Below are 21360 nucleotides of genomic sequence, written 5' to 3'. Positions count from 1 at the left end.
ATACAATGTAATATTGTGTAATATGTCCAATACAATGTAATATTGTGTAATATGTCTAATACAATGTAATATTGTGTAATATATCCAATACAATGCAATATTGTGTCATATGTCCAATACAATGTAATATTGTGTAATATGTCCAAAACAATATAATATTGTGTAATATGTCCAATACTAATGAAAAGGTTCAGTAATCTATGTTCTATCTCAATTCCCATTTCAGAAAGAGTATATGCTCTGGTGATAGGTTAATTACCATTTCAGACACAGTATATGTCCTGGTAATAGGTCAATTACTATTTCAGATACAGTACATGTCCTGGTGATAGGTCAATTACTATTTTAGACACAGTATATGCCCTGATGAAAGTCCATGCTTCCATGATCTTCAGTGTATGATGCTAGGTTCTCAGTTTTCAAAATTAGGACTGTGTTTTCCATATACCAGATTCTCATTTTTAAAACTCTGGCTGCATTTTTTCATTTACTGGACTTTCAGTTTTCAATATTTGGGCTGTAGTTTTCCATAAACAGGACTCACTTTTCAAAATTGAACTTCCATTATTATATTTACAATCTTTAAATTTGTATCTTCATTAAATCTGTCCAATGTTTATCAAATTCTGCCCTTCTTTGAAAAATGTAAGGGTATTACACACACACACACACACACACACACACAGTGCCTCTGGATCTGTCTGAAAGAAAGAAAAATGCCCCACTAATCAGCAAACACTTTTTTTTAAATCTGAGTTTTTCTCCTTGAAAAAAGACAAGGTCATCAACAGAGGACCTTTGAAATTGGGGTTAAAATCTCATCATGAAAACAGAATAAGAGATGTTTACATTACAGAGATCTGAAATGGTGCATAATTAACTGCTGAGTGACCAATTTTCCACTGACCACTTGACTGATCCAGCACACAGAGAAACAATACAATTAAATACCATATGCACTCACTAATAAGTCAAGTCAATACAACAAAGATCCTGATCTGCCATAGCGTAATGCGACTGCAGACCAGGGTATATGTTGTTTGTTGCAGTGATTACTCCTAACAAACTGCACAGACCCAGATCTGCCAGCATATTATCAGATGGCAAGTCTCTGTCTGTGTAGTTTGTACTTGGACTCTTCTTATAAGCAAATAAACAGGGTAAACAATGACACCTAGACTGGTGATTAGATTCATCAGCAGGTCAATGCTAACTGACTTGAGCAAATTGATCTGTCTGCCCAGGCAATAACAGAAATTTCAATCCATCACTGATCAATCTAAGTACTAGGCTTGTTTACCAAACACTTTTATTTCAACCTGAAGTTTCCACAAGCTGTTTGACAATTCTGTGCACTTTACTATAGCCCAATAATTCCTTTTATGTGAACATTACAAAACTAAGTCACTGACTTAAGTCAGTGCCAACTTTCTAAACAATCAACATGGGGAACTTTTTTGGGCATTTATTCAATTATCAATGTCTTTAATGAAACGATATTAAATATTTTCTTTGAGCTACAATAACTCTGATCTTTAATTGTTTTACCCAGGCTTCATCCCTACCTTAAGAGTTAGCTCTCCACAAACTTTGGTCAAGGTATAAAGTCTAGTACTCAAGTTATCATGCACAAACAAATTATTTTGTCAATGCGCAAATTCTGCCAATCTGGATGAAGATACAAATATAGAGTAACTTTGCAGTAATTGCTTTTATAGCAAATTGAATCAACAGCATAGAAATTTGTATAGAAAGCATTTTAATGACCCAGATTACTTGGCCCAATTCTGTTGCACTTGCTTGTTAGGCAGCTGCCACCCAGGTGAACAAGCTCAGTCCTACTTGGGCCTCTTGACTTAGATCACTAATTACTGACTGAGTGTGTGGCTTAGATCACTAATTAGTGTGTGTGTGTGTGTGTGTGTGTGTGTGTGTGTGCTTGATTTGGATTTTTAATGTAGCTTTAAAACTTTTCTAGTCATATCACTATGATGATGGTGTGATAGTGATGTCTAGAGTGTAATAGTGATGTCTAGCACTGGGGCATCATGGTACAGACACGCATCATCATGTCCTACCCAGTCACATTATACTGACACCAGGACAACCAGACCTAGAACTAACCTCTGAATGCCGAGCACAAAGCGAGGCAGCTGTTAGTACCATTATTTTATATGTCTTTGGTATGATTCTGCCAGGGTTCAAACCCAAGACCTACCACATCTGAGGTAGACACTATAACCGCTAGGTCACCGGAGCAGTCGCATACCAAGGAAAGGTCACAAAAGTTCACAACGACACATTGACTTTAGCAAGTAAAATCTGGTTGAAGAATACAATGTTCAGCCATGACCTTGACCTTGAAGACATAAACTCCATTATGTCACATGACACAAGTTCCAGTGACGATGTATGTGCATACAAAATTTCATCCATTAATCTCAGACAACTCTAAGATGGAAGACTTAAAATATTGACCATGACCTTAACAACTCTAAGTTACAATGCAGAAAGTGATGGAAGACTTAAAATCTTGAGCCACAATCTTGACCTTGGAAATAACTCAACCAAAATTTGACTATGCAGCATAATGATATACCAGTATGCCAAGATGATATACCAGTATGTCATGATGATATGCCAGTATGCCAAGATGATTCACCAGTATGCCAAGATGATATGTCAGTATGCCAAGATGATTCACCAGTATGCCAAGATGATATGCCAGTATGCCAAGATGATATACCAGTATGCCAAGATGACATACCATATGCCAAGATGATATACCAGTATGCTAAATTTCATTCCAAGTTCTCAAACAGCTTCAAACTTAAAGTTACTCTAAAGTTACTCTAAAGTTAAGAGCCATAAAGGAAAGTGTAAATGGTAAAATTATTGGGCCATGACCTTGACAATGAAGAAACATTACAAACACTAATGTAGCACATGATAAATCCTTTTCGTGATGATGTTATGAATTTTCAAACTTCAATTTGTTCATCTCCAATGACTCTAATCTTGTAAAGCAGAAGTGAAGTGTGAAGAAAAACATATTAATCTCAAACAACTCTGTAATCTAATCATACAATTTTTCTTTTGTAATTTTCCAAGACTTTTATCAGTGTTTTTTCACTTCTACATGGATTCAGTCTGTGCGCATATGCATTTTAGACTATTTTTTTCAGTGTTTCCTTAAAGACATTGATACTGAAGAAATGCCCCAACTCAAAATCTCATAGGTATGCTTTCTACAAAAATCATTAGTTTGTTTTTTTTTGTATCTTCATTGTAAAATTATTCTCATTTTTCTTCAATAGGTCCACACACACACCCTACTGCAAGGAAAGTGTGATGAAAAAGTAAAACATGAGCCATTACCTTGACATTGTAGATATGACACCCAATATGGCGTGCAACACATCACTAATGTTCAGGGATAAAGCAGAATGGAAATGTGGATATGCTGTTCCCACCTTTTCTTTAAAGATTGGGGGAGTTTGTAAAACAATTTTGTGCATTAAAGTACACAGTAAATACACTTTTTGGCTGCAAACTTTCTAAAGAATCAAATTGAAGTGCTCTGCAGATTTCTTCCAAGATAAATGCCCCTAAGGAGGAACACTGGTAAAAGCTGTTATTCAACAGAATTACACTGGTAAAAGCTGTTATTCAACAGAATTACACTGGTAAAAGCTGTTATTCAACAGAATTACACTGGGAAGACACACAACAATTTTGTATGCAGAAAAATAGACTAAAATGCATATGCGCACAGACTGAATCCATGAAGAAGTAAAAAAAAACACTGATAAAAGTCTTGGAAAATCACAAAAGAAATATTTTATGATTAGATTACAGCAATGGCCCAATATCCCAATATTTAGATTGGTATCCCAAACTTCAAAAGTTAGTCAGAAATGATCATTTCTATTTAGGCATTATGGGATTGCTGACTACATGCAAGATTTCCTTACTTTCTAAGCTGAAGAGCTTGACAACATGCAAAAGGTCTCACTGGATGTTTCATATTTTGAAATGAAACTATTTATCACAAACCTAACATTTATAAATTCACACAGAAGTTAAATCTGTAATGTGGTTTAGATTTACTTTGAGTTAGGCTTGGAAATAGGTTGGCTTGTTGGTGACTGCCTGTCATAGTTATTGAGCATTGGAGATCAAATGCATAACTTGGGCTGCAAATGAGCTGTCGACTTGGCTTACATATTTATGTGTGTCTGCTACAGAGGTAAATATCTAAAAATCTAGATGGTTGAGGGGTGATGAAAAGTATGCTAATTTGTTATAGTACTAGTGAACTTCATTCATGCATAAAGCACATACTGATTCTTGTAGCTGCCTTGTCACAGGAAAATATCCAAAATAGCTCTTTGCTGTCAAAGATGAATGTAAAATTTAGGGGTTGGTGGCAGTGTTGGTTCAGTATAAAAGTCACCAGTTGTATAAGGAATTAACCTGATTGCCACAGTCAAAATCTCACATGTATGCTTTCTACAAAAATCATTAGTTTGTTTGTATCTTCAGTGTAAAATTATTCTCATTTTTCTGCAAAAGGTCATTGTCTGATGAAAATTCACCAGAAAAACTGTCCAGTGAGACCAAACTGTGCAGCTTCAAAACTGAAGACAACTCAAGTTCTCCTTGCCATGGACATGTCTACATTTTTCATCAACACATCTTAACACATTATGAAAAATTTTACTCATTTTAAATTTACAATTAAGATATAAATTAGACTGAGCTTAGTAAATCATGAAAAGAAATTAAGAGGGCCAAGTGTTTGGAATTATTTTGTTACCGTCACTGTAACAGTTGACGTACAGATCTGTCCTGTTTGTAGGGATAATATCAAAAACTGGTTGGTGTATGGATAATATCAAAAACTGGTTGGATGGATGTTAAGAGTTTAATGTCATTTTTCAGCACATGACAGGTAAACATGGTGGCCAGTACATTTGGTGGAGAAAGAAACTGGGAAGGACCATCAACCCAAAGGAAGGCTACTGGCAAAGCTTTCTCACATACCCATGTTGGCCGATCCTGAAACTCAAACCCACACCGACAGGGGTGAGATGTCAGTAATCTACAAAGGTGAATGCCTGAGACCAATCAGCCACCTGGATAGTAAATCACCACATTACGAAGATGATGATGGTGCCGAGTATATGGTATCCTAAATTCTCTATTTGCATAATAATTGACAATCTAAAACCTATAACATATCTAAGTTCAAATCTTAATAACATCAACATCTTTGCATCAACTTTCAACAACACATAAAAATCCTCTATCAATCACCATTATTTTTTTCATGGAGAAAATAATGATTTTAAAGAAATATATATGCTAATTATTGGGGTACACATTTCTTCAAATTTGAGGCCAATTACGTAGCAATCTGCAGAGGTTATGAAAATAAATTTGGTATTATGGTTAAAAGTAGTTTTAAAAAATATTTATTCTTTAATTAACAAAAACACAGTAAATGGCAATCTGGATTTGACAGTAAGGGCTCAAAATAATATGTCTGTTTCCTACTGCATTGGTTTTAAAATTCGAGCAGGTAGGTATTTTTTTTTAACATTATATATACTATAGTGACTAGCATATACAATGTATTAAGCGCTACAAGTACTGGGCAAAACCAACTCAATTAGACGGGCAAATTAATTTCCGGATTCTTTTTTTAAATCTGCATTTTTATTTTCAACATGGGGGAAAAAGTGCTAACATCTGCTATGAAAAACAAGGAAAGTAAGCTAAGCCGAAAGGCACATTGTTTTTGGCCTAATGTATCTCAGGGGTTTGCAGCTTTTAGGACAAGAGGCTATAACAAATAAATTACAAACAAGTCTACTTGCAATGTTCTGTGCATTTACTCTAAAAGAACAGGTTTGACAGATGACACTAAGAAATCAATAATGATGTAAAATGAGGAAATTGTCTGTCTGGGTCTCAAGTTGCACTAGCTGTGATTCAAACTTTTGTTTCCATTTCTGCATATTATACAAACTGCAGACCTCCGATTGAATTTCCCAGCCTTAATTTGCAGAAGTTATTGACTGATTTTTTTTGTTGAGCTCATCTGTTACAAGCACAAAGTGACTATGTTAAGGCTATGAGATGAGCACATCAGTGTGACAAGAACTACAAGGCTATCATTTAATTGTTTACTACTTGCATTTTTTCACAAGTGGAAAAAAAAAACAACTTGCAATATTCCATTTTACTAGCAATTTAAAAAAAAAATTAAAACCAGTTACAGTTATTATCTAAGTTAAGCTGAAAGTTTAAAGTTGGGAGAACAGGCCATCAGAGGTCATAAATCCTTCAAAGCTGGAAATCAAATTCTTCCAAGATCTGGTCAATATAGCTTAAGAAGAAATTTTGCCGAAATCCAGAAATCTTTGGTAAAGTTGAGCTGTCACTTGGGAGTACATGCCATCATGGGTCATAAATCCTCAAACAAAAAAGCTGGAAGTGAAATTCTTCCAATCTCTTGCTAAGTTCAAATGTAGCCATGTTTATCTAAATATAAAGCAATATGGTTCAGTGATGGGCTGACACCTTGATGAATTTTACTACATAATATGTACATATTCAAACTGATGGTCTGACACCCTGATGAATTTTATTACATAGCATGTACATATTTAAACTGATGGTTCAACACCTTGACGAATTTTACTACATAACATATACATATTCAAACTGATAGTCTGACACCTTGATGAATTTTACTACATAACATGTACATATAAAAACTAATGGTTTAACACCTTGATCAATTTTACTAAATAACATGTACATATTCAAACTGATGGTCTGACACCTTGATGAGTTTTACTTCATAACATGTACATATTCAAACTGATGGTCTGACACCTTAATGAATTTTACTACATGACATGTACATATACAAACTGATGGTTTGACACCCTGATGAATTTTACTATATAACATGTACATATTCAAACTGATGGTCTGACACCTTGACGAATTTTACTACATGACATGTACATGTACAAACTGATGGTTTGACACCCTGATGAATTTTACTACATGACATGTACATATACAAACTGACGGTTTGACACCCTGATGCATTTTACTATATAACATGTACATATTCAAACTGATGGTCTGACAACTTGATGAATTTTATTACATAACATGTACATATTCAAACTGATGGTCTGACACCTTGATGAATTTTACTACATAACATGTACATATAAAATCTAATGGTCTGACACCTTGATGAATTTTACTACATAACATGTACATATTCAAACTGATAGTCTGACACCTTGATGAATTTTACTACATGACATGTACATATACAAACTGATGGTTTGACACCCTGATGAATTTTACTATATAACATGTACATATTCAAACTGATGGTCTGACACCTTGATGAATTTTACTATATAACATGTACATATTCAAACTGAATCTTATGGTAGAAGAACAATACTGGTATAATCAGGAGGAGTAGTGATAAGTCTGATCATTTAGAACCAAAGAGACTGTGTGTGTGAGAGTGTGCATACATAAGTGTGTGTGCATAATGTTCCAATGCAATCCTCAAAGTTTTTGGGGAGGAGTAGCCATAACAAGTATGTGCTAATGGACACACAAACAGACAACAGACCATTCCATATGATCTTGTGGTCTATAACGACTGTATCAAACATTGTGTATTGTAATTTATATGTATGCATGCAAATGTTGTAAAACTAAATTGTTCAATTCTTTTCAAGCTCTTGTCTTTTATCAAGATGTTTTTTTTTTGGTACTATTTCTTTATCAATTCACCTACCTCTGGCCCTGAGAAATCAGAATTGCTGAGTTGGTCTGCAAGTTCTTGGCACTTTTTCCTAAGATCCTCAATTTCACGATCTTTTGCCAGCATGCTTTTTGCATGCTCTGCAAGATCTTTCGCTCGTTGTCGAGCAAACATTTTCTTGAGATGATCTGTATCATGTGGACCCGTAATTTCTTTTGTTTTCTAGAAGTAAAGAACATAAACAATATTTGCCTTTTGATTGCTATTAAACTGTATAGTCTGAAATAATTCATATCCTCAGATTTTCCATACTGTTAATCAATACAATTAAAGTGTAGATTCTTCAAATGTGGAGCTTTTAGAGAAAATGATAACAAATATTTTTATGTTATGATTTGTACCAGTACAACAACAAAAAAATATATGAAAAATTTCAGTCATTAAGTAAATTATTTGAAATGTTATAATTTCATTAGCTATATATGATTTGATTCCTTATCTACAATTTCAGCTTCTTCTTTAAAGAAAATCTTATACCAATTAAAACAGTAATTGCAAGTTTCAATATATAACCTAAACCACTATCCACATCATGAAATGTTTCCATGAAAAAATGTACTGTGCCCAGAAAAGGTGTGCTCCCTAATGGTGGTGGTGGCAAATAGAGTACTGGACAACAATGTATTCTAAACTCATTCATTAGAAAAGAATCACAAGCAATTATACACTAGAAATAATACACTACAGATGCAAGTAAATGTGTACAACGTATACTGTACTACATATTGGTATGTGTATTAAATTTCAATTGTTCTTTTTTTTCATCATGTGTTATGTATAAGTAGCTTGTATTTGACCTTGTCTAAAATCAAGTTCATTGTGACCCTGACTAGGGTCATTCATTCTCTAAACAAGATAATACATGGATCATATTTCTCTGAGTGTAGGTTAAATATTAGGATCATTATCTTAATCCGAGTCAAGAACATTGGTATCCCCACAATAATGGACCTGTTGTACCTAACATTTACCATATTCTATAATATAATTTTAGTAACAGATTTTATCTTGTTGACAACTTAGAATTTTCTAGAAATGAACTTCTGACCATCATCCTGGTTCTATTTTTGTCTTAGTTGTTATATAATCTTGTTTACATTAAAAATTGCAAACTCTTATTGTAACATCTTAAGTAGAATCATTTGAATTTTTGTGTTCAGTATTTCATTCGGGTTGAATTATTTATTCAAATTATTATTCACCGGAAATACAAAGTGCTCATCAATAATATTCTTGGATTGATACATTAATTTCGAATCATAGTGAATTCAGACAAGGACATCTTCGATTATGTTATTGTGAAAATATCAAAAGATTGTTGGCAGATCTCCACACTGGCATATTAATACATTCAAGACTACTTCCAGAGTTGGATCTTCTTTGTAATACCTCCGGAGCTTAATAAGACTTAATTCATAATATCCTAAGTTTATTTCCAATTTTCACTTAGTATTTAGGGAAATAAATTATCTGTTTATTTCTGTTATTTAGTTTAAGACCATAGATTCATAACAATATTCAATGGTTTTTAATGGGGGGAGGGGTAAGTGCCATATATTTTTTCACATTTTAGTATTTTATCCAAAGAATTCCCATGTTGATTAAAAGTTTAACTTTCTTTAGTAATTTATCCAAAGGACCAGATATGACTCAGAATTAATTGTTCTCTTTTAAACAAAACTAAAATATAAAATTGGGCCGCAGTACATATATGTTTTAAATGTTTATTCACACTTGCTTCAAAACAGAGGCACAAAGTCACATGAGCCAAAGTAGTTAATGGGTCTAATTAGAAAATTTTCTGATTTTTATTTCTCCCCATAACAAATGATTTGCAGAAAATACCTGCATACAAAACCAGTAAATTCTTGTATCCACCTTTCACTATTGTTCAAGGTAAATATCTATGTAGAAATGTGTTTAATGTAAATATCTACGCAAAAATGTGATGAAGGCAAATATCTATGTAGAAATGTGATCTAAAAGCTTTATAATTTGGTTTCTATTGTGCTTTTTAAAAGGTACAAGATACAATAGTTTTCACCTATCTATAAAAATACTTATAATAAAAATACTTATAAAATACTTATAATAAAAATACATATAAATACAAGTGCACATTCTGATTCTGATTTTTCTGATTAGCAAACATTTTCATTTATCTTCTTATCCTAAGATGTTTCATAACCTTTCTGCAGTTTACAATAAAATCAAATATTTCTGACAACAGGTGGACAGTAGACCATACATGAAAGAAGACTTTTACAGCCCTTGTCTCGTATAGATTTTTTTAATATGGAACTTCTTACTAAATTTACTCCTGCAAGATTTAATTCCCTTGGTTATTGTTCTTCAAAAAATATTAATTTCTTACTTAAAAATAGATTGCATCATGTTTTTCATTTTTTTTGCTGTAGGATTTTTATTTATTCCTCATTTTATTGAAGTTTAAACATAGTTTTTAATTTATTTTTACCTTTATCCTACCTATTAGATTAATAGTTAACAAATGAAATAACAGTATGTTCCCATTTATTTATTGCCTATCCTCAGATAAATTTCTTTATAAATTTTCAAGACAAGAACTGGTTTGATTAAAAATTATGCAGATATTTCAAACATTGGAGTATGTAATGTCTTGGGGGTGTGTGGGAGAGACAGTAAATTATGTACATTCAAGTCCTATCCAACATTTGAGTTGTACACTTTCATTCGTAGTGATCATTGGAACTTGCAAATAGTTAAGAAAACTGGGAAATACTAGATTTAGTGTCAGGATATGGATTATTAGAATTAAACATACACACACAAAGGCCAGCTATAATAATGTATGTTCTATCAACAATTTTCAATTATTCAAACTAAAATGCAGGACTGAACTATGATTTTCTCCTACATGGGTCTGATTTTAAGAAGAATGATTCAATGTGCTACGGATACATTCTAATTATCACTGACAAGTGCACAATTTTAATTTGGGAGAGGAGGTACTGCTAAAGAGGGAGATAGAGACAGAAAGAAAACATGAATCAAGGGAGAGAAAGCAGAATAAATATGCTTGAATGTTGACTACAGTTATTTCCCTTGCAATTCCAACAGCTAACAGAAATTGTTCAGATCATTTCAAGGCTCTTTCAGTACAGAAAATTTAAACGACTGAACACCAAATACACCATTCGTATGAATAGTAATCAATTTCCCATACAAAAAGCATTATTAGTTTCATTGATAAAAATTTTCCCTCTCACTTTCATTTAATAAAAATATATTTCTCTGATGAAGAGTAAGAGCTGAAATGCTGATGGTAAAACTAATTTCACTTAAAATTGGTTGTGTCAGCTAGCTTTCACTAGATCAAAAAATAACATTACTATGACTGCTCAGATAAAGTTAGATTATAACTGAATTACCCTCCAAAAACAGAGTCCATTATTATTAATATTATTATTATTATCATTATTATTATCATTATTATTATTATTATTATTATTATTAATTATTTTTTTATTATCATCATTACTATTATTACTACCAATGTTATTACCAATCCAATTCCATAATATTCTTATGCTGCTCAGAAACAGGCACAGTGATAAGTGGTTCCTATTACAAGAAATCACAGAATGAAACAGGCAACTTTCTCATAACATGTGAAAGACAGATGAATGAATGGATGAATGAATGTCAGTTCTTTCATAAGATAATGATGAGAGACAAAAAACTTTGTAAAAAATTTTGTGAGAATAAGTCACCTTCATATTCTCCTGCTGCAAATGTTTGGCCTTCTCTTCCAGGCGTCTAGCAATGGCGGCAAGCTCTGCATTTCGTTTCTTAAGAGTTTTGATTTTTTCCTCCAGTGGTTTCTTGTCATCTTGTTTTCGTTTCTGGAAACCACAAACATATCTACATATTCAATATAAAGGACACCCAAATATATCTGACTTTATGCAAACATTTTAAAACTTGATCCAGACAAGAAACATCTGGATGATTCTTTACAAACAAAAAAAGTCATATGCCGCATATATTTTTAGAGATTAGCTGAATAATTTCTTATAAAAAAATATGACTATACAAATAAAACTGTATTAGATAAATGCTCTCAAATATCAGACTTTATATAAGTGTCATGCCAAACTTGCATTTCAATGAAATTATTACATGCAAATAAACAAAAAAAGCAAAAATAAAAGAGATCCACCCACCCACCCCACACACAGATAAGTACTGTCACCATACAAATTCAATGGTACTCTGTGTATCAAGAATCACATTGGCAAAGATTACCCACAATACAAAGTACTCAGTTCTCAATTTGAGATGTATAAAGTTAATAGTCTGAACAATGGCTAATAAATAACAGCATCGTCTCGGTGTTTTGAAGAAAATGTTTTGTTTGAGTTCTGTGATGTTCAACTTCTGCAAGGTGAAAACAAAGTCACTGTCCTGTAGCAAGATGTTATTATGGCTTACTGATACAACCAATGGTGTGATATCACAATGGCTTACTGATACAACCAATAGTGTGATATCACAAGGGCTTACTGATACAGCCAATGGTGTGAAATCACAACAGCTTACTGATACAACCAATGGTGTGAAATCACAACGGCTTACTGATACAGCCAATGGTGTGAAATCACAATGGCTTACTGATACAACCAATGGTGTGAAATCACAATGGCTTACTGATACAACCAGTGGTGTGAAATCACAATGGTTTACTGATACAGCCAATGGTGTGATATCACAATGGCTTACTGATACAACCAATGGTGTGATATCACAATGGCTTACTGATACAACCAATTATGTGAAATCACGACTTACTGATACAACCAATGGTATGAAATCACAACGGCTTGCTGATACAACCAATTGTGTGAAATCACAATGGCTTACTGATACAACCAATTGTGTGAAATCACAACAGCTTACTGATACAACCAATGTAATTACAGCTTACTGATACAACCAATGTTATTACAGTTTACTGATACAACCAATGTTATTACAGCTTACTGTTACAACCAATGGTGTGAAATCACAATGGCTTACTGATACAACCAATTGTGTGAAATCACAACGGCTTACTGATACAACCAATTGTGTGAAATCACAACAGCTTACTGATACAGCCAATGGTGTGAAATCACAACTGCTTACTGATACAACCAATGTAATTACAGCTTACTGATACAACCAATGTTATTACAGCTTACTAATACAACCTATGGTGTGAAATCACAGCAAGTTACTGATAAACCCACTTAAAATGGCTGATGTTTACAGCATGTGTCAAAAGGTGCTTCCGTGCGAATGGAGTAGAGGCATCCAAAGGCGCTTGCATGATGTAAAGGGTTAATATTTCTTGCTCTAAATCCTTAATTTGAAATTATAGTGAATGCAGTCAAGGACATTTTGGATTATATTATTTTTATATATCAAAAGACTCTTAACACACTGCCACATGCTAGGCCATTGGCACATTATCACATCTGAGACTACAAGCACATCAACATATTCACTAATGGAATTTATTTGGAACACCACTGGAATTCAACTGGAACTTCATGCCATACCTTTGGTTCATCATAGAACTTTTAGGACTGTTTCAGATTTAATTCACAATACTGTAAATTCTTTTAAAATTTTCACTTAGCATTCCATGGAAATCAATTATTTGTTGAATTTTACAAGACTTGTTGGTTTTCACTCTTTTCTGTCACTTAGTTTAAGACCATAGAGTTGAAACTGTGTTTTATGTTCTTTTTGAATATATCTTTCCAGAGTGCTGGCAACCCATTCAAAGTTTTTCTGCTTTTTATGTCAATAATGTAGCTGGTAAATTGAAGGCTTCAGTGTCAACACTTCCTTTTCTTATCAACAAGGTCTCTAATGTCAACAAAATGCCATCTCACTTTAGTTACATTTTTTTACCTTAGAGAAAGCAAAAGGTAAAATTGAAACAACCCACAATATCTTCAATTCCATTAACACATTATTCACTATCCCTTTGATCATAATATCATGTTACAAGGGCACAGAAATTGGATACAATTCCAGATGTTCAATTTTAGCTGTGGAATTTAGTCATTATGTAAATGGAATACATAGTGTGAGGGTGTGGATTTTCTTGATGACTGTATTGAGGTGCTTGCATCCAACTAATGAACTTTTCATAATGGCAAGACATGTGACTTGTACCACTAAAGTACTTGTGTCTTTCCTCAAGCAAAATTTCTCCTGTACTCTTGGACAAAGGCAAATGGCTTAGAGTAGTCAATTCACTATCCTGGTTTTGGAGTACAGCACCACATAGGGAAAGCACTATGCAAATGCACTGCTTCAAATACAGAATAGGCTTGTAAGAATCAGTGCAGACCAGTGCTGAGTCCATGACTTGTTGTAATCAGTTCAGGCCATTGTTGAGTCCATGACTTGTTGTAATCAGCGCAGGCCAGTGTTGAGTCTATGACTTGTTGTAATCAGGGCAGGCCAGTGTTGAGTCCATGACTTCTTGTAATCAGTGCAGGCCAGTGTTGAGTCCATGACTTGTTGTAATCAGTGCAGGCCAATGCTAAGTAAACAGCTTGTTGTAAAGATTAGTGCAAGCTAATGAAGAGTCAATGATTTCATCTATTTACTGTGATCTGTTCCTAATTAACATGAATTCCACGAAATGCTACTATCTTGCCTGCTCTGCTGTGGCAAAATGCACAACTTTGCAAAGCTGCAAGAGCAATAAATTTAGGTCACTGTAACCTACTTGTGCCCATGGCAAACAGTACCCTATAAGTCAAATATACCCATCAAGTTTCTTGACTTGACAGATCAAAACTAAGCTAACTATTTTCAAAAACTTAGCATGACCACTGTAGCATAAAAATAAGACTAACCTACTTTGGTCAGTGCTAGAAGTACCTTACAAATTAAATAAACCAATCAAGCTTTAAGACCGTTCAGAAAAAAAGAAACTAAATGCAAATCTCAAAGATCAAATATGGAGGTTTCTTAAACAAATAACTTGCTATTATGCAGAGATCATAATGAAAGATATTTGTGACAAGTTATGAGCATTGATTCTGTGTAAATGTACAGCAATGAAACGACTAACATTACACATGCAGCCAATGCTGTGATTGACAGTTTGTGATAAAAAAAGAAAAATAATGACAATTATTGGAAATATTTGAAAACTACTGTCCAAACACAAAAGCAAGATCAATATATCTTTACTTTTATGTTTTTATGTTACAAAAGCCACAGCTTGAAGATAAATACATCAGATTCCTATTTTCCCTTAAAATCAGAAACTTATCTACATAATTCTTGGAAATATGCTGCAGTTCTTTAAAATGGTGCATGAGAGACTGTGCTCCTTTAAGCGTAAGCCCCATATCCAAATATAATATTTCCTCATATTTTACTTTAATGTCTTTATTTTGCCACCAAAACTAGTCTACTTAACATTTAAATTTGAAGTCAAATCATGAATGACTGTGCCTTGAATCTACTTTACCAACTGGGCCTTGAATAGAGGGATTTTATTTTCCTGTCAATCCAACTAAATTAATTTTATTCATGAATTCAGTAGCAGGGCTAATTGCAAAGTTCTTCATAATACTTCCCAGTTTAACACAGCATAATTTTCTGATTCCTACATTTCAACTCTATGGTCTTAAACACTGTAACAGAAAAAACAAAAACCAAAAGGTTTTGTAAAACTCAACAAACAATTTATTACCCTAAAATACAAAGCAAAAATGACACAAAAAATCTTATGGTATTGCAAATTAAATCCCAAATAATTCTAGAATTACTAACATAAGTCCTAAAGAATAAAGTTCTGAATAAAGTTTACTAGTATTACAAAATAAATCCAATGCTGAAAGTGTTGATGTACCTTTGATGGCCTGAAGTGTAATAATAATAATAATAATATTAATGCTTTATTTATAGAGGGTGACTCATTAGTCAAGGACTATTCTCCCTTGAGGCCCTCTTAAGGAGAGTATAACAATGCACATTATATGAAGATAGCAATAATTAGTGTTTATCTTGACATGTTTAGTATTAAAATACTAAATTCCATTATCTATTAGAAACACATACATGCTCATGATATCTTTTCTTAAATACTCTAATATTTTCAGCAGATTTTACATGTAGTGGAAGCTTGTTCCACAGAACTGTACCAGAGTATTGAAAACTCTTTTTAAATTGCTCTGTTCTTGGTTTTGGTATTAGAAGGTTTCCATGTGATATTGATCTCAACTGGTATTGTGTTGAAAAAGGCCGGAATAAGTCCTGAAGATACTCTGGTGCAGTTCCATGTAGACATTTATATAAAAGAACTGCCTTGTGAAAATCTATCCTGTCATATATTGTGAACTGTTTGAGTTCTGTAAATAATGCTTTTAAGGGATGATCAACAGATGCATCTAAAATTACATGTGCTGCTCGTTTCTGAAGTATATAAATCCTGTCAAGCTCAGATTTAGCACAGTTTCCCCAATAAATTAGAACAATAATCCATTGTTGAAAGAATATATGACTTGTAGTATAGATTGCGAGTTTCCATAGGTAAATATTTCTTGATTCTGCTGAGAAGAGCAATTCTGGATGACAGTGTTTTACAAAGATTATCAATATGGTCATTCCATAATAAATTATTATCTACAGACACACCTACAAGCCTTTCATGTTTGACATTTTCTAATGGATGATTATTTATTGCAAGATAGTTTTGGGTTCCCTGACTTGTGTAGCTTTTGTGATGTCCCCAAAATCATACATGATTATCAATTATAAAATTCTGACCAATTCTCATACTTCATGTATCACTATCCAATGGTAAGATCCCTATAACATTATTTAATTCATTTTATTCTTTTGGCTTGGAGTATTTCAGTCATTCCATGTCAATGGCATTGTTTCCATCCATTCTGTAATCAGTGTAGTTGGTATGATGTGCCAACTGTCTTTTGTTGACTCACAATAATAATATCCAAGAATATATCCGTATTTGAATTTCACTATAAATCAAAATGTCCATTCCCAAAAATACCATTTCAGATGAGCACTTTGTATTTCCAGTGAATAAATAATTTGATTCAATACATTCCAGCCTGAATGAAGTACTCGACACAACAAAATGATGGATTTCTGCTTAAGATGTTATTGCAGAAATAAAAAATGTTTCCAATAAAAACAAGATTTTATAATCATCTACTTGACATAGGACATAATTAAAATGTTCTATTTGCAAAAAAAATTAAAATAATTATTACATTGTACCTAATGGAAGATTGCATTCTGGAAGATTCCAAATGTTTACAAGATAACATCTTACCCAGGTAATTATAATTAGAAGGTTTGACTCAATTTAAAATAATAATCCTAATATGTATCCTTCTGTCAGAAAAAGGTAAACAACGTTGTATACAACAGTGCACAAGGTCAAGGTCATTATCATGAAATTAAAAAATTTTAAAAAAAACAAATAAACAAACAATGCAAATTAAATATACATAACGCCTATTTTTCTGTAAGCTTCTTCATTTAGAAAGAAAACAATTGTCCTTTTTCTATTTTTTAATCCAATTTTGTGACTGAAACTTTACAAAATCCATCATTATTACTGGAAATAACCATGAACTCAATACATAACTACGCTAGACTCATTCTGCAATGTCCAAAATCAAAGCAAACCAAGCCTAAAAAAGGATGTAATACAAATTTTAGACATTCCAACTCTTCATTGATTTTAATAGTACATTTCGGGAATTTGGTTGGAGTAAATTTTATTGGAGAGATGGATTTTTAATCTACACATGATGCTCTACAAAAAGCAGGCAATATTTCCATTTTGATAATGTTCTCCGTGATTGATCTTTATCAAGAAAACAAATACAAAAATAGTGTTGATACCCATGCCAATAACAACAAGAAAAGATATGACATTTCTGCTTCAAAAAAGACAAAAAGCATGTTTTTGCGAGCCATATATCTTACTGAATTATCATTGACTGAATAGAAGTACACACATTTTCCCATGATACAATGTCTCATTTCCAAGTTGTGCAAATATGTATGCTTCATAATTCAAAGTAAACTGACAGCTTGGTCGGATGAAGTGATCCTAATTTACAAAAGATCTGATGGAAGAATGCAAGTCCAGAAAAACAGTCCTTTTTTAATTCATGGTCCTAATTTAATTACCATAAACATACTGATCTATATAACCTACATATTTTTCAAAATTGTATTGTTTTTTCTTTTCTGTGTTTCACTAAAGAATTTATGAAAGCATTTGAAACACTGAGAACTGCAATTTCCTTCGAAACACATTTTCTACATTTCGTCTCATTGTTACCATCAGTGGAACAATATCAAAGGGTGGTAACTACTATAAGGTCTAATCAATTACCTAAATTTAAGTTGCTTCCCTTTTGTACAAAAAAAATTACTAGTAAGTCTATATGCTTCATATATCATGTTTGTTACTATTATTAGCAATACCAACTACACTGATTACAGAATGGATGGAAACAATGCCATTGACATGGAATGACTGAAATACTCCAAGCCAAAAGAATAAAATGAATTAAATAATGTTATAGGGATGTTACCATTGGATAGTGATACATGAAGTATGAGAACTGGTCAGAATTTTATAACTGATAATCAGTTCTACTTACCAAGTAATAATTCATTATAATCAGTTACTAAGAGCAAATTTTAATTTTTATTTGTTATACAGTTACATCTTTGTTCAAGAGTTCAAAATGTTAATAAATGTACAGGAGTAGTCTCTTTTAATGACATGTATACTTTAATCTAATAAAAATATTATCTTTTCTAATATGTTATTTCTTTCTACAACTTTGTTAAACGAAAGCAGCTTTTTATGGCTGATCAGTTTTATGTAAATGACTGTAAAACTGTTGCAATCCCCCAAACCCTTTCATTCATATGTGATGTGTCTATAATTTAAAGTATAGAAGGACATGGTTTTCTTGTTTGTAATTGTTTACAAATACTACAACGGATTTTACATTTAAACTGATACAAATCCAATTTTTTTATAACTCAACAATTTAACAGCAAAATCATCTAATCATGATGATAAGTTCCCATTTATTAAAGTTTGCACCTATGGAATATGGTATGGTTTTATATTTGTAAGTTATGAAGGGAACAAATAATTCAGATCAACTTTAATGGATTGGAAGTCCTATTTAGCTTACCATTTACACAAGAGTTTCACTAACCTTTGTAGCTTGCATGCACCTAAAAAGTAGTCTCCCTTTGCACACAATATATTATGGAATATTATGGAGATTTACAATTGATTATCTTACTGGTTCACTCAACCAAGTGATGATCAATTACAATCAATAATCGGAACAACACTTGATACATGTATAATGTTATGTATATTTAATTTAATTGTTTGTTTGTTATGAGGGTTTTTCTAATAAAAAATTTCATTACATGCTATTGTAATGTAAGATTGTATTTTGGACTCGACCTTGTCCAAAATTGAGTTCATTTCTGTTCGACTCAAATTGATTTTTTTTAATTCTGTGTAAACAATACATAGCTAAATTATTTTCCATGTGTATTGGATTAAAATCACCATTATTATTAATAGAAGTAAATATGTTTATTTGGGTCCAGGTCTAGGCTTTGGAATTTCCTTAATGTATTTTACATTATCCAGGTCATGGTTTTTATTTTGTACACATTAGGATCATTCTAGAAGGTTATTTTCCATTAGGTAATATTTTTTTTAGAAAATGCTAAATGTGACCTGAGATCAAGTAGAGAAATATATAATCTTGTAACTAAGAGGATTTGTCAGTCATGCTTTAAGATCAAGTACTATGAAATTTTATTATATGTTGTGACGAGTTGGGCTAAATTTTATTTCTTGAAATTGTTGAATTTGAGTGATTATTTGCTCTGGAAATACAAAAGTGCCCTGATAAAATTCATGGAGAGAGACATTCACGAAATTTGTAGTGAATTCAAACCTGGAAATATATCACTGTTATTCAACAAAAGACTGTTGACACATCAACACTTGATAAGCTATCACAGACACATCATCATCACCTTCAGTTTTTGTATTTATTTTGGATTTCTACTGAATTGTATTCAGGACTTTAAATTATTAGGACTTGTGTCCGTAATCCTTGGGTTATTTGGGGATTTAATTCACAATACCGTAAGTTCTTTTTCTCATTTTCGCTTTGTATTCAAGAAGTAAATTATTTGTTGAATTTTACAAAGCTTGTTGACATTCACTCTTTTCTGTTACTTATTTTAAGAGAATAGATGAGTAACAATAATAATTCCAAATATACCAGTGTTTCATTCTCAGTTTTGAGGAGTGCTATCTTTCTCTCAAGTCGCTGAATTTGGGTCTGCAGTTCTGCCACCCGTTTCTGAAGCTGACGATCCTTATCATCCAATAGCTTTCTGTTCTGCAAATATAAATAATAAAAGAATGTTAGCAGGAAATCATCACCTTTATCATATAGGCAACACAAGATACAATAAAATCATGAATAATACTCAGCAGCAACAAGCTAATTAATTAACTAATTAACTAATTATCTGTTTACCCCTGACTAGAATGAAAAATCTTGAGCACATGTGAATTTTTCAGATTTACAAAACATTGCATTCCAGACAAGGCATTTCTTTTCTATGCTAATGTATTTGTTAAGCAATCGCTCATGTCGACATTGTTCTAAACCAGCAAGATTGTAACGCAGTTAATGTGACAATTTCAAATAGTTTTTATTCCAGTCTCCACCTGGAAAGCCAGGTGTACGCATATTTCCTTCTCATCATAGTTTCTAACAACAGCAAATTAAAGGTTTCGATAGTGAAAAAACAAATTCACTAAATGTTTGATTCAAAAGGATAATCCAGACTTATTCCACACATTTGGATGACACCCAAAAAGCTGACTGAACAAGACGTAGATCTCAGGTCACGTTCATATGCAAGCTTCTGCATCCTCCAACATTAAGTTTGAAGCCCGGGGTGGGGCTGAGTGGTCTAAATTGCTTGCCTTTACCAATCACAGCCATCTCATCTCTGTCCACGTAGGTTGGAGTCTCAGGCTTGGCCAATGTGGGTATGTGAGAAAGCTTGCCAGTAGCTCCCTGTGGGTCAGTGGTTCTAACTGGAGTTTTACAGGTTCTTTCCCATCTGTTATATTGGCCACCATGTATAACAGTATCAGGTGCTAAATAAAATGGCATTAAACCCTAAACAACAATGATAACAACAACAATCCTACATTATGTTGGAAGTCAATGGATTACATGGGATTCAGATTTTTTTTTTTAAGTGATGAATTACTGGTAGTAAAGAAATCCAAAAGAATATTTCAAAAGTACTTTTTAAAAATATAAAATGACATTTTTCAGAGTACATGGAATATTAATTAATTCGGGTTAGTCAAT

The 21360-nt window shown here is 32.7% G+C and overlaps 1 protein-coding gene across 10 annotated transcripts in view; it reads right to left on the bottom strand.

Moving 5' to 3' along the window:
- Positions 1-21360, bottom strand: part of LOC149775107 (RIMS-binding protein 2-like) — a 381635-nt gene that overhangs the window by 262747 nt on the left and 97528 nt on the right. For all 10 annotated transcript variants that reach the window (XM_089943974.1, XM_089943975.1, XM_089943981.1 and 7 more), the window contains exons 2-4: positions 20248-20367; positions 11626-11757; positions 7847-8035 (exon numbers count right to left, since the gene is read on the bottom strand). In XM_089943974.1, coding sequence (XP_089800100.1) covers positions 7847-8035; positions 11626-11757; positions 20248-20367 — 441 coding nt within the window. The remainder of the gene's footprint in view (positions 1-7846; positions 8036-11625; positions 11758-20247; positions 20368-21360) is intronic.

Source organism: Sinohyriopsis cumingii, chromosome 19, assembly GCF_028554795.1.
Source record: "Sinohyriopsis cumingii isolate HCF-2022 chromosome 19, ASM2855479v2, whole genome shotgun sequence".
NCBI classification, from domain to species: Eukaryota; Metazoa; Mollusca; class Bivalvia; order Unionida; family Unionidae; genus Sinohyriopsis; species Sinohyriopsis cumingii.
The sequence above is the reverse complement of the archived record's forward strand: the minus strand, read 5'-3'. Positions and strand labels throughout refer to the sequence as shown.